General features: G+C 36.5%; 1 protein-coding gene across 1 annotated transcript in view; it reads left to right on the top strand.

Moving 5' to 3' along the window:
• The window catches only part of ELP2 (elongator acetyltransferase complex subunit 2), a 42,480-nt gene that overhangs the window by 1,978 nt on the left and 26,243 nt on the right, over positions 1–14,259 (top strand). The window contains exons 2-11 of the mRNA XM_008691325.2: positions 430–508; positions 3,837–3,907; positions 6,909–7,065; positions 7,318–7,395; positions 9,305–9,369; positions 10,162–10,228; positions 10,704–10,844; positions 11,960–12,055; positions 13,290–13,390; positions 13,591–13,722. Of these exons, the coding sequence (XP_008689547.1) occupies positions 430–508; positions 3,837–3,907; positions 6,909–7,065; positions 7,318–7,395; positions 9,305–9,369; positions 10,162–10,228; positions 10,704–10,844; positions 11,960–12,055; positions 13,290–13,390; positions 13,591–13,722 (987 nt within the window). The remainder of the gene's footprint in view (positions 1–429; positions 509–3,836; positions 3,908–6,908; positions 7,066–7,317; positions 7,396–9,304; positions 9,370–10,161; positions 10,229–10,703; positions 10,845–11,959; positions 12,056–13,289; positions 13,391–13,590; positions 13,723–14,259) is intronic.

Raw genomic sequence — 14,259 nt, 5'->3', positions numbered from 1 at the left:
AATTCCTTTACTGAGGGTTTTTTTTGCTCAATAAAGCCCTCAGATTGGTGTAAGCATGGTAGAAGTAGGCCCTGAGACTTGTGGGGACACTAGGAAGAGTTACCTTGCCTAGCCTGGGCTGTCAAGACAGGCTGTCCAGTAGAGAAGGATGGAGGCGATTAGTAGGAGCTAGCAGATGAAAACCAGAGAGCTCAGTGTGCTGAGAGTACAGGACATAGGAAATGTGGAGTAGTGGAAAAGGCAGGCACACATCAGAATGGATGGTTTAAGCTATGGATTAAAGTTTATGAATTAAGAGGGGTGATTCGTTTTGAAGTAATCCTGAACTTTTGATTAGTATCAAAACCGCTGATATCTGACTTTTATTAATGTATTAATTCCTCTGTAGGATAAATTGTAATTTACTAACTGGTGTTTTCTTCTGTAAAGAAAAGAGTTGTTATTACCAACCTGAATGGTCACACTGCTCGAGTCAATTGCATACAGTGGATTTGTAAACAAGATGGTTGTAAGTATTAATCTAGTTGTTAAAGATTATCTCAATTGTTTCCTGATAAAGTATAATTAGTTGTTTTTCTTTTATCACTTGTTTTAATTTAACATTAGCTTATCTGATTTTATGCAGTTGGAAAACAGAAGAAAAATGGTATGCCCAGTGAAATATCTGACCTGTACTTCATAGAACTAAACCATGGATAACACAGCAGTGCCTAGGATGAGTGTAGAGACAGCCTCTGACTCTGGCTAGACCCTCTCCATTGCCCACAGTTTTTGACTGAAAGCCTGTAAGCAGGGCCTGTGCTGGGGTGCAGGCTGGGATCCAGAGGACTTGGCTTGAGATCTCTTTCTGCCACAGACAAGCTGTTGCTTTTTTAGGCAGGACATTGCATCTCTCTTCACCCCCACTTTACACCTTAGTAACACCTGGAAAGTAAACGCTTGAACTCGATCGGGTGACCTTAGGGTTTCACAACACCTGTGAGGTCAAAATTATTTTCAGAATAATACAAGAAGTTATTCACAGGGCCGCCTGGGTGGCTCAGTAGGTTGAGCGTCTGCCTTCGGCTTGGGTCATGATCCCAGGGTCCTAGGATCGAGTCCAGTGTCTGCTCCCTGCTTAGCTGGGAGCCCGCTTATCCCTCTGCCTCTGCCTGCTGCTCCCCCTGCTTGTGCTCTCTTACTCTCTGTGTCAAATAAATAAAAATCTTAAAAAAAAAAAAAAAGTTACTGACACTTTTCATTCTCATTCTGTCTCAAGTTATATGGTGGCATACCACAACAGATTCAATACAGAAGCAGGTATGAAAATCCAGTTGTAGTCTAATAAAGTCAGATGTTAAAGAGATTGGCAGAAATGTAAACAGTGCCTCTCATTAATTTTTTTTGTTTTGGAAAATATAGGGATTTCCCCCTGACCCTCACAAATGTTATTTATGTTAACATGTGATAGGGTTCATCATCACTTTTAAATAAACTAATAAAAAAGTTTTTTCAGATTTCTGGTTTAATTTCTAATGTGGTTGATATTGGTACATATAGGCCATAAAAAGAAAAGCTTTTGGGATTCTCAAAAAATTTTTATTTATTTATTTATTTATTTATTTATTTATTTATTTATTTATTTTAAAGATTTTATTTATTTATTTGACAGAGAGAGAGAGACAGCCAGCGAGAGAGGGAACACAAGCAGGGGGAGTGGGAGAGGAAGAAGCAGGCTCCCAGCAGAGGAGCCTGATGTGGGGCTCGATCCCAGGACTCCAGGATCACGCCCTGAGCTGAAGGCAGACGCTTAATGACGGAGCCACCCAGACGCCCCCTCAAAAAATTTTTAGAGTGTAAAAGAATCCTGGTGCCAAAATAATTGAGGATTACTGGACTAGATTATCTCCAGGTCTCTTTTATCTCTATGATTCTGTGACTCAAGAATTTTTAATTAACATACTGCTTTTAGATGGTGCTTCTGAAATCCTATGGGATTTCCTCAAATGTCTTATAGATACCTACTGTGGTATTCTTATGGACTCTGAATTAATTTTATTTTCCTTTCCATAAACATTTATTGAGAGTATACTGAGCCATGTGCAAATGCAAAAGTTCCTGAATGAGTAAGACTTTGCCATGACTTTATCTGTGACATTAAAAAAAGTTTAATAAGCTACTGATTTCACTTGGTAATGTAGGATTAGTCATGTTAGGTCAGTAAAAACCTCTAAATAATAGAAAGAGTGGCTGTTGGTGCAGATATTAAAGCACAATTGTAATTATATTAATTGCCACCAAGTGACATCAAAGACTACTTGAATTTCTGTATAGGGATTTATTATAAAATATTAATTTGGGTTAGTGTATTTTATCTTCCCTTTAAAAGTGAGGTTACATAAAATGAATTGCTTGTGTTTCACTGTAATCTATAACTATTATGTTTGATTTCCTCTAAGATTAGGGCACTGTCACCAGATAATTAAGATGTTTTTTCTAACCCAAGTATTAGTGAACATAAAATTTTAATAATACATTTCATATTTTCAGGGATGCCTGGCTGGCTCAGTCAGTAGAGCATGTGACACTTGATCTCGGAGTCATGAGTTCAAGCCCCATGTTGGGTGTGGAACCTACTTAAAAAAAATACTGTTTTATATATTTAAAATGAATTTTAACACATTACTTTTATGTACCTTATAGTAATTTCCAAAATCATGTAGTTAAATGGCATAATTTCTGTGATGTATAAAGAAATTAAAGCCCAATATCACAGCTGGTTGGTGCTAGGGTTAGGACGTGAACCTGAGACTTCTGACAACAAGTCTAATGTCCTTTAGATAATCCCCCTGCTGCTTCCCCTAAGTATCTAGCACATAGGCCAGAAGAAACAAACAAGTGGAAAATCCAAATAAAAATGAAATTTACCCCCCTTTTGGTTGTTACTCCATTTGTTATCAACAGTAAGTTGTAAATGGTTGGGCACCTGGGTGGTTCAGTCGTTAAGAGTCAGCCTTTTGCTCAAGTCATGATCCCAGGGTCCTGGGATCAAGCCCCTCATCAGGCTCCCTGCTCAGCAGGAAGCCTGCTTCTCCCTCTCCTACTCCCTCTGCTTGTGTTCCCTCTCTCACTGTCTGTCAAATAAATAAAATCTTTAAGAAGTTATAAATGGTTAAAAAAACTTTGAAATATTTGTCTTATTTCAAAAATATGTCATATACTTGATAGCAGCAGCTGAGTATAGTATCTCATATATGTTATTCCTGCCAAAACTGTTTAGTCTGAATCTTACATGAGGAAGCAGTCAGATATATCCAGACTAGGGACATTCCACAAAACAATTGGCTGGGACTCATTGTCACAAAAAAGGGGAACTGGGAAACTATTCTAGGTTAAAGGACACTAAAAAGATATGACAAATATGCAATGTGTGGTCCTTAGATTCAGAATTTTAAAAAGGTATAAAAGATATTACTAGGACAATTTGGGGCAATTTTAACATAGACTGTATGTTACGTTAATAATACTATGTCAACGATTAAAATTGTTGAATATGATAATTGTATTGTGGCAATGTAGGGGAATGTTCCAATTCTTAGGAGATACATGATAAAGTGTTTAAGAGTCAGAGGTCCTCACGTCTGCAACTTATTTTTAAATGGTTTGCCATAAACAAAGATGTCTATGCATAAACATATATAGAGAAAGTGAGATGTTAAACGTGGCAAAATGTTAACAGTTGGGAAGTCTAGGTAAGGAGTATATGAGTTTTCTTATATCTTTTCTATAGCTTTGAAAGTTCTGAAAACAGCTGGGAAAAAAAATAAATATATTTATGGAAATCAATTTTTTTTCAGCTTCTTCTACCGAATTAGTTTCTGGAGGATCTGATAATCAAGTGATTCACTGGGAAATAGAGAATGATCAGGTGGGTAGACATGTTTATAGTTAAATAACTTATATCTGCTTTTATTTTCAGCTCTTTTCCTAAAATCTGTGTTCTTTTATGAAGTCGCTTCATTCTTATCAGTAATCCAGATCCTGTATCTTCTATACTTCACATGCCCTGTACCCTTTTCTCTAATATTTGCTCCAGTATTCATATGCTGTCATTCATTTCTGTGAATTTCCCATCACTTTGGAATAGTTTTCAAACTGCACTTAGAACAGGGGCCGTTTGTTCTCTTTTCAGTGATAGCAAAAATTAACACTGCCTGTGTTCATAGGACAGCTTTTACCATGTAGGTATAGATTTACATAATTCTAAGTAATGTTATAATGTGCACTGCTGAGTATGAATGGAACTCTATTGATGGGCATTGGGTTGTTTCTACTTATAAGCAAAGATTAAAAGCATGTTAGACATTTGAGCATCCGTCATGCAGAAGATGAAGAGGAGGCAGAATTCTGCTTATGAGTCATGTACATGGTTTTGATGGCAAAATGTACTTGATGAGCTAAAGTACAAGGGTAGCTTCGTAGATATTTACTCTTAACATGCTGTACCACAACCATGTGAGTTCAGTAGAGTTTTAAGAGGTGGCCTTTGAGTTGGGTCTTAAAGTGTGGATGGTTTCCTTGGGAGGAATTTAAGGAGTGAGAATTCCTGGTAGGAAAAATGGCATGAATAAAAAAGCTCAGGTGATAAAGGAGACCACCTGGTCATCAGTATCCAGTCTTAACCAAAGCCTAAGATGTCTTTAGCGCAGGGTTTTCTAAAGTTTGTTCAGAGAATTATTCATCTTTCAAGAAGTTACATGAAGAAAAGGAATCTATGGGCACTCAAGGTTGGGAAATAACCTTGGTATATATACCTAAGGTATATATGCTATACCTTCTTTAGAGAGTCCCAGTGCACCCTGAGTATAGTGCAATCCCTGCGGAGTTCTGACATGGATGAACATGAGTATTTTTGTTTAACTAGCATTTTCCAAACTTCTTTCAAGTTTGATTTTTTTTTTTCCTTTTAAATCGCTTAGCATTCCTTATAACTCTGAACAACATGGTTTTGGAAATGTTCCTAGGTAACTCATTGTAGGCGGTGGTACTAAAGTACAGTAGGAGAAGATTGTATGGCAATGTGAATATCAGCTTTAAGAGTTTGTTCTTTATTAGCAGGCATTTGGAAGTCATTGATGATTTCTAAGCAGAAGAAAATGAGTGTCAAAAGAAGATTAATCTGACAGCAGTGTGCCAAATTAGAGTAGGAAAAGATATGAAGAAAGCAGTGTGGGGTGTGTTTTTGAAGGGAATATGATTTTGACATTGACTGGTTATCAGAGGAGTGGGAGCTGGTGTTAAGGGAGTGAGTAATTAAAAATAGTGGGATTCTGTTTTCAGGCTCTGGGAGAAAGGTGCTTCTACAAAGAAAAATAGGGAAGTAGGAAGGAAGATGTGGAATTTACTTATAGACATGTCACTTGAATTGCTGGCCAGACATCCAGACTTGTCCTTAGAAAGAGAGGGCAGATGTGGAGGTGGGGATTTTGGAAGCACCTAGACTTGAATGAGAGCAAAGAGGGGTGTAGCAAACTTAACTCCTACTTGGACATATCTTGGCAGAGGAATCCAGAGAATGATTTGAGCACTCATTTTTGAGATTTTGAGGTAATCCTTGGAAAAGTTTCCTCAGCGTTGCCTCATGCTTCTGTCAATAGAGAGGACTGTAGGCTGAGCGAGTATCTGATGGCAGACAGCAAACTTAGAGGCCAGAAGAGAATGTGAGGCCAAACGAGGAGGAGGACAGCAGGAAGGTAAAAGGTATAAAAGGGGGATGAAGGGAATAAGAGGATTTAGGGGATGGGTCCACACATGAAAACCTTAGAGGCTTACAGGTTCCTTTCCATATTCATTTCCATGTACACAGGAGCTCAACACACCTTGACTTCCGATAAAAGGAAATAATTTTAAGCTGGTATAATGAGAGGTTTGAGTCTCTGATGATTGAGCATTGTTTTTTAACAAGCTGGTGAACTTGAGAGGTTTCTTTTGTTTGAGTTTTTAAAGGTCTCTGATGGTTGATATATAACCCTGCTTAAAAAAGTAAAGTGAGTACTTTAAATAGATTTAATTTTTTAGGGAGTAATAATATAGACTCATGTGAAAAAAGTTTAAATACAGAAAAGTATAAAGAAGGAAAACTAAGTACAAAACAGTTAACGTTCTAATGAACGTTGTTCTACCTCTCTATTTTGTGTGTATAATTATACATAAAAGAGATTATACTGTACTTGAGTTTTTTAAAATGGTTTTTCAAAGAAGCCAAAGGTCAATCATTATTGGAAGCTAGTGTATGGATCCTAATATATAACATTAATCATCTTGACCTCTACTAGGATACCAAGGTTAACATCACTAAAATTGGGACAGAGTGATATCATGTGCTTCCTGATGTGATGTACGTGGATAGTAATGATGTCAAAATGTATATCCGGAATCTAATCATGAGGAAATATCACACTAATCCAAAAGAAGGAACATTTCACAAAGCTGGCTGTAGTCTTCAAAAATGTCAGTGTTGTGGTTGTCTTTCCATGTTACCTTTTTTACTGGCTAGTGTCTGTGTATAACAATTTAATCAGTTCCCTATTAGCAATTTTAGATTAATTGTAGTTTTTCACTATTGTAAAGAGTGTGTCATGAATGTCTTTCTGCATTTATCTTTTGTTATCTGTTACTCTAGTGTGGTTAGCATCTCAGGGTAGATTCTTAGATGGGAAATTGCTGTGTCAAAGGCTGTGCACGTTCATGTGTTCTTATTGTGTTCAGACCAGCTTCTCTGAAGTTTACATTCTCTTCAACTTGAAAGGATGTATTTCTGGGTCAGGCATTTTAACTGTACCTTTAATTCTGTGATTTTAGTTAAATAAAGATGGAACTGTTAATTCCTTTTTTTATCACCGTGTTTTTGTCAATTCTTTCTGAGGTAGCTTTTAAAAGCAGTCCATCTCCAAGGCCATGAAGGACCTGTTTACGCAGTGCATGCTCTTTACCAGAGGAGGGCATCGGATATTGGATTACATACACTGATAGTTTCTGCAGCTTCCGATTCTACTGTTCGAATCTGGTCTAAAAAGGGTGCAGAAGGTAGGTTTATGGACATTATACTCCAAAGGAAGTAGTAATTGTCCAATGAATGATGGAAGAACATACATACCATTTTTTTCAGTGTTTTAAGTCATTTTGTTCTCTGTAATGTTGTTAAAGGTTGATCATTTAAATTTACATGGTCATTGGCGGGGGGTCAGGATTGACCTCTTTGATCCCCTCTGCACCTAGGGCTTTCAGGGCGGATGAGCTCACAGTTAGCTGTTCATGGTGTTTTTTATTATTTCTTAGTAACGTGCATTCAGACCTTGAACTTTGGAAATGGATTCACTCTGGCTCTCTGCTTATCTTATTTGCCTAATACTGATGGTGAGTATCCTGCTAAGTATACACTGAAACAGTAATGTATTTTTATGTCTTCATACAACCAGAACCTAAAAGAAACATTAGGTCTTAATTTCATATCTAAATGTTTTCATGAAACAAGTTGAAACGTGGATAATATACTTTTTTTAAAAAATGGAAGTATAGTTGACAAAATGTTTCATTAGTTTCGGGTGTACAGCATAATGACTCTACTACTCTGTACATTATGGTGTACTTTTGTTTTCAGTATTCAAATGATCTTTGTATAGAACATAAAATTAAGGGAAGCTGTTAAGAATTTTGATAACCCTTGAAAATTTAAGTGACTTAACATGTACTTGGGATTGATACTGCTATTTATCAGATATATTATCAACATCTGTAGACCTGATTTGGGAAAATTAACCCTTTGAAGGTGAAGGTCTAGAATAAGTTGAAAAAATACCGAAGATGGACCCTGTGAACATTTCTGTGAAGATGAGCGCCTCTTCACATCCTACAGAATGACCATTTGCCCAAGACCACTTAAAATTTCCCAGCACAAAATTCTCCCTTTTGCTATGAAACCTGTCTGTCTGTGCCTTTGATGATCCTCCCCAGAGTTGATGGCCAGTGCGAGTCGGTCCATCTCTGCCACCTTAGGTTCCTGGAGGACGTACCCGGCGGAGAGAGGCAGGCCTGGAAGCCGCCAGCCTCCAGCGCGCTCTGCAGCAGGAACTGTAGCTCCCCCGTTTCATGTGATGCTCCCACTTTGCTCTGTGTGAGGGATCCCAGTAGGAGGAACTCACGCATTCTGGCTTTATAACGGAGAATTTCGTTTCTTCTCATGCACACTGAGGCCAGTGACTGGAGTTTTATTTTTCACTTGATTTAAAGTGAGAAAATCTTTGAAAAACACACTTATTTTTCCATTTACTTAGAAAAAGAGTCCTTATTTATCTGCAGTCCTTTGGTGATATGAGTTTTTGTACCTCATCTTTGATAGTTTGTTGTTTTTTTTTTTAAGATATTATTTATTTATTCGACAGAGATACAGACAGCCAGCAAGAGAGGGAACATAAGCAGGGGGAGTGGGAGAGGAAGAAGCAGGCTCATAGCGGAGGAGCCTGATGTGGGGCTCGATCCCATCATGCCGGGATCACGCCCTGAGTCGAAGGCAGATGCTTAACGATTGCGCCACCCAGGCGCCCCAATAGTGTTTTAACTACGTATTTACCTGCTATTTTTTTTTTCCCACAAATTGAGGTATAAGTGACATAATAGTTTTAAGTGTACAACATCATGATCTGATATTTGTATATATTGAGAAATGATCACCACAGTAAGTCTGGCTAATGTCCCCGACCATGCATAGTTACAGAATTTTTTTTTCCTTGTGATGAGAACTTTTAAGATCTACTCTCTTAGCAACTTAAAATTGTGCAATAATTACACAGCCTTTTACTTTGTTTTCCACTTGCTTCATGAATTTGGTTTTATTTTTGAATTCTCAAACAAAATGTAAGATACTTGAAGTGACAAGCATACCCTTAAATCTTTGTGCAATAGTCGTGGTGCTGGCCTCATAGCTCTTACATTTTTTTACTCAGTTGGGTTAACAACTTCTTGGATTAATCTTCTGGTTGACTTGGGTGAAATGTTGTTTGTGTTTCTCTTTTCACCACTACTTCTATCACAAGTGACACAGGATGGAGGAAAGGACTCTCAGTCATTCTTCTCTAAGTAACCATTTAATAGCACGTTTTAGAGTGTTCATTTTATTCCTATAGACATTTATTGAGCACTTTCAATGTTTGTTCAGGGTGCGGAAAATAGAAGCCTGGATTAACTACCTAGTGCTTAGAATCCAGCATTGGTGATAATCATAACATGTGATGGAATATTTACAGTAAAGCCTCTTTTATCCTTTCAGTACCAATATTAGCATGTGGCGATGATGACTGCAAAATTCATTTATTCGTTCAGCGAGATGACCAGGTAATTAATGATTTCATTAAGATACTAGAATTATGTTCTGCTTAATTACATATCTTAATACAGATTATTTCCAGATTGTAGAATTTTAGGGATATTCTAATTTAAACCATAATAATCCAGTAGGAGAATCTTTTTTGACAGTCTTCTCTTAGACAGTTTTCCACTTTGTTTGAACACCAAGTAAGCGCTACCTTGGCCACCTGGTCCAGTGTTGTTAGGTGGGAAACAGATTGTTGGATGGGGAAAGGACAGGAGGAAGATGTTGTGGTAGTGGATTTTTTTGTTGTTTTTGTAAATTTTCATATATCTATGGTGAAATTCCCCTGATAGTGTTTATTTGTCATTCTGAGCTTTACCTACATGTTGAGTGGTTAAATTACAGAAGGGAAGTTCCAGAAAAGAGGTAGTTTAACTTTAGGCTTATTTATTTAATCATGGAGATACTTGTTTCTTTGCATCCTATAAGAAAGTTTACAATGGTTGTGAATGTCCAACCACCCAACTTTTTTCTATAGGACAGCACATGTCATTTTATCCTGTAAACATTTACAGTATTTATTTAAGGTCTATGGATACTATATTACTTACTCAGATGAGTTAGATGATAATGAAATTTTTATTCCCAAATGAGAGCTCTATCTTTTTATCTTGATCAGAATGTTCCCAATTTAAAAACAAACAAACAAGCAAAAACTGTGCATTGGGACTGGCTGTGACCCCAAATGAAATCACTGATATACATAAAGTATTAAATTCTTACACCAAGCCCGATGATTTTTGTTATCTTACTAGTTTCAGAAAGTGCTTTTTCTCTGTGGACATGAGGATTGGATAAGAGGCGTGGAATGGGCAACCTTTGGTCAGTATGAAATCTTGCTGAAGTACATATGATGGGGCAAGTGTGTGGAACTTCCAGGAAAGCAGCCTCTTATATGTTCATTTAATGTTTCCTTTGTATGTAACATTTTTCTTTGTCCCTATTAGAAAAGAGGATACTTACCCCTTTGTTAACTATTAATTTGGGTGGTAGAGGATGAAACTAGTTGATGTTTTAAGGAGCTCACTAGCTGACTATTACATATGCAAACATTCTTGAGTTCTTTGTAGAATTTTGTGGACTGTATAACAATGCTGCACATTGTAACCATTTATTAGTGTTGTATGTATATTTGCCAGTGTTACTAAGAAAATACAGGTCAAATGAATAAAGGGTAGGGAAGCAGAGTCTCATTTTTTCAGGAAATCTAGAGATCAGCATATTGTAGAGAGAAAGTCTTATACCTAAATTTAAGAATATAATGTTTAAAAAATAGTAACATTTGTTGTTTTATTAGGTAGAGATCTTTTCCTAGCAAGCTGTTCACAAGATTGCCTGATACGAATATGGAAGCTGTATATAAAATCAACATCTTCAGAAACTCAGGATGATGATAATATAAAACTGAAGGAAAATACTTTTACAATAGAAAATGAAAGTGAGTAATAATGAAAATATTTGATGTAACAGCTTCCTAGCTCATTCATTTATCTGTTTCACTACACACCTATGTGAAGGTTAGTTTTTCAGAAGTATCCAATCCCTACCTGAAACTGATACTATGCACTTTAAAAAAAAAAAAAGGTTTTATTTGAGGATAAGTTATTTTTCATATATGAAACTTATTTTTTTCTAACCATATTAGTAAGATTTTTAAAAATTGCTGAAAATGTTAAATGTTTTCTCAGTAAAACATTCTCAGTAATTTATAAAATGATGCCAAATTTGCAGTTTTAGCATAGGAAGATCTAAAGGAATAAAGAGAATTATCCATACCTTTACTGAATAAGAGACAAGCCAAAGCGCTACACTTGAGTGGTATATGTAAATCTGATTTTCTTACTGTCTGGAATCAGAACAGTACCGTTGCGTGATAGATCCTGCTGGAATGTTGTATTTGAAGGAAATATTTTTTGAGTGTTCAACTAAATTATAAAGTTAGCCCTCAGTGAGCATTGTTCACCTAGGAATACTCTTCTTATTATTACTGTAATTGGTTTTAAAGCCCATTAGAGTTGAGATTTTGGTAACGTAGTTTTATGGGGAGAACCAAGAAATCCTTAACCAGCATGTTACGAGTAGCTAGCTATTCCCAAATATGAAATTTTTGTGACATTTTTATTATTTTATTTGAAAGGTTACAATACTGATTTGACCTCCTCTCTTTCTGCATTTATCTTAAGTTTTTAAAAAAGTGGTATTTAGGCTATTGCATGTTGATGATGAGTGTGGATAGCCAGGAGGCTGACATGTCTGGTTTTGCTTTTTAATTGGAATATAACAGTAGCTGTTCCAGAAAACTTTAAAAATTGAATATATTCCTTAACATGTATTTACGACTAAATAGAGAAAAATTGAGAGAAAAACTTACATATCTTTAGAACTTTTTTTCTCCGTGATTTTGAATGGATTAAATTAGTGAAATTTAGTTTTTTGTTGAATCTAAATCATGTTCTAATTTTTGAAGGGGCGTATGTAATTGTACAACTTGGGTTATGAAAATTCTTTCTAGAAGAGCTTTGAGAAAAGAAAATGTCATTGTTTCTGTTACAGGTACTAAGGTAGTGTGTGCAGTTACTCTGGAGACTGTGCTGGCTGGTCATGAGAACTGGGTAAATGCAGTTCACTGGCAGCCTTCGTTCTACGAAGGTAGGAAAAAGAATACACACATATCCCTCATTTCATTTAAATCTCATGTTTAGAATTTTAAGCTGACCAAATGAAGTGGAGGGTTTCTTTTTTAGTTTGATTAAAAATCTCAAATAGGGGTGCCTGGCTGGCTCAGTCAGTAGAGCATGCAGTGCTTCATCTCGGAGTTGTAAATTTGGGCCCCATGTTGAGTGTAGGGATTACTTAAGATAAAATCTTAAAAAAAAAAACCGGTTAAAAAATAAAGAAAAATCTCAACTACAAGACATTAAGTTGGCAAAGTTCAATACTGCAGCTGCTGATATGTTCTTCTGGACACCCAGTTCCACTGAAACTTACAATCCTGAGTAGGAAAAGTGTGATCACTGCTGTGATGCTGAAACCACCACACCCCTTTTAACTCCCTTTTAAAGTTTTCATCTAGTCATTATGGGATTTAAGAGAAACTGACTTGTAAGCCAACTTCAACTTCACTGGAACTTTTGCCCCTGGAAATAGAAAGTTGGTGTAATACTGAGACACAACATTTATGAAAAAAAAAGACTTTCTCCCTCTTTCTTTTGCCCTCAATCTCCATTTATGGTGTGATGGTTGCCTGCTGAAGCTGGTGCTGTGGTGTAGAGCTGAACAAGGCACAAGCCTCACATTCTTCCCCTAGCCCCTTCCCCTGGGCAAGAGTAGAAAATACCAATAATGAATACACAGGTAGTTACCATTCAGCTGTTGTTGATATTATGCCATATTTATTGCAGTTTGAAAAAAAAGATATTATTGGTATTGAGGGACCCCTGTGTATATTCTTTCCTGAACCCTTTCCCCTCCATTCTTCCTAGGGCAACTACGGGACTGAATTCACTGCGTGTCATTCCCATGAGTGATTTTATACTTCTGCTACACATTTATGTAGCCACAAACAGTATTGCTTTACAGTTGTTAAAACTTGATACCAATATGTATTCTCATCTTATAACTTGTCTTTTCAGCTTAACATGTTTTGGAGATGTATCCATGTTGATTCATGTAGCTCTCATTTATTTTTATTGAAGTATAATATTCCATTGTCTAAATATACCACAACTTGTTCATCTGTTCTTCTAATGGTAGACTTCCGTGTGTTTCCAGAAGTTTTGCTATTGTAATGCTGCAAGTGAGTGTTCTTGCAGTACCCATTTCCTGCTGATCTACCAACGTCATGCTTGTTGGTCACTTTAAGACATTAGCTTTTATTCTTCAGATGGTGTTCTTCAGCAGCCAATGAGATTATTGTCCGCCTCCATGGATAAAACCATGATTCTCTGGGCTCCAGATGAAGAGTCAGGAGTTTGGCTAGAACAGGTAAAAATGTGAATATTGAAGGAACAGAAAATTGGGTTTAATAAACAATATTTAACCTCCAAGTCTATATTTCTGGAGCTGCAGATGTTTACTCTTTATGTTCCCTAAGTAAGAGGGAACATCATAATCTCTGGACTCTCCGATTTCTGTTGTGACAAGTGTGGAATACTGATTGTGAATTATTTTCTGTTATTGCAAAGGTTCGAGTAGGTGAAGTAGGTGGAAATACTCTGGGATTTTATGATTGCCAGTTCAATGAAGATGGCTCCATGATCATCGCTCATGCTTTCCATGGAGCATTGCACCTTTGGAAACAGAATGCAGCGAACCCAGTAAGAAAAGTGTTTTTAAGTAAAGCATTTGTAATTAAACAGAGTGAAATGAAACCTAGGTAAACTATGTTACATACTTACAATACTCTCCAGAAACATAGTAGAGGTGTTTAAGTTCAAATGACATCACTTCTTACTATAGACATTACACTGTAGTTATGCTAAGTAAGAAACTTATGCTTTTCTAAGACTAAAAGTATTCATTTGTCCAGCATTGTTGAGGGTTTGAAATTTGCACATAAGTAAACTTTCTACAAAAGTGAACTTTAAGCTATATACGTTTTAAGCTCTGCCTTTAAGTTCTGTAAATTTTTTGATGGGAGTATTTCCTAAAATGTTTAACTTCGCTGTCTTCTTAAGGAAGATAGCATGCTTTGGTCTTTCCTTGGACAGTTGGGTCCAACTGACAAAAGGGCAGTAGGACCACCTGTTATTTTGTGAAGGAATATATTAATGTTCTCAGGGGTGTTGATAAGTGTAATTTTAAATGGTCCTCTAGATACTGGGTTCTTTTACATCTTTTTTTATAGTTGTTAG

Source organism: Ursus maritimus, unplaced genomic scaffold, assembly GCF_017311325.1.
Source record: "Ursus maritimus isolate PB19 unplaced genomic scaffold, ASM1731132v1 scaffold_18, whole genome shotgun sequence".
Taxonomy (NCBI): domain Eukaryota; kingdom Metazoa; phylum Chordata; class Mammalia; order Carnivora; family Ursidae; genus Ursus; species Ursus maritimus.
This window is presented reverse-complemented; position numbering and strand designations above follow the sequence as displayed.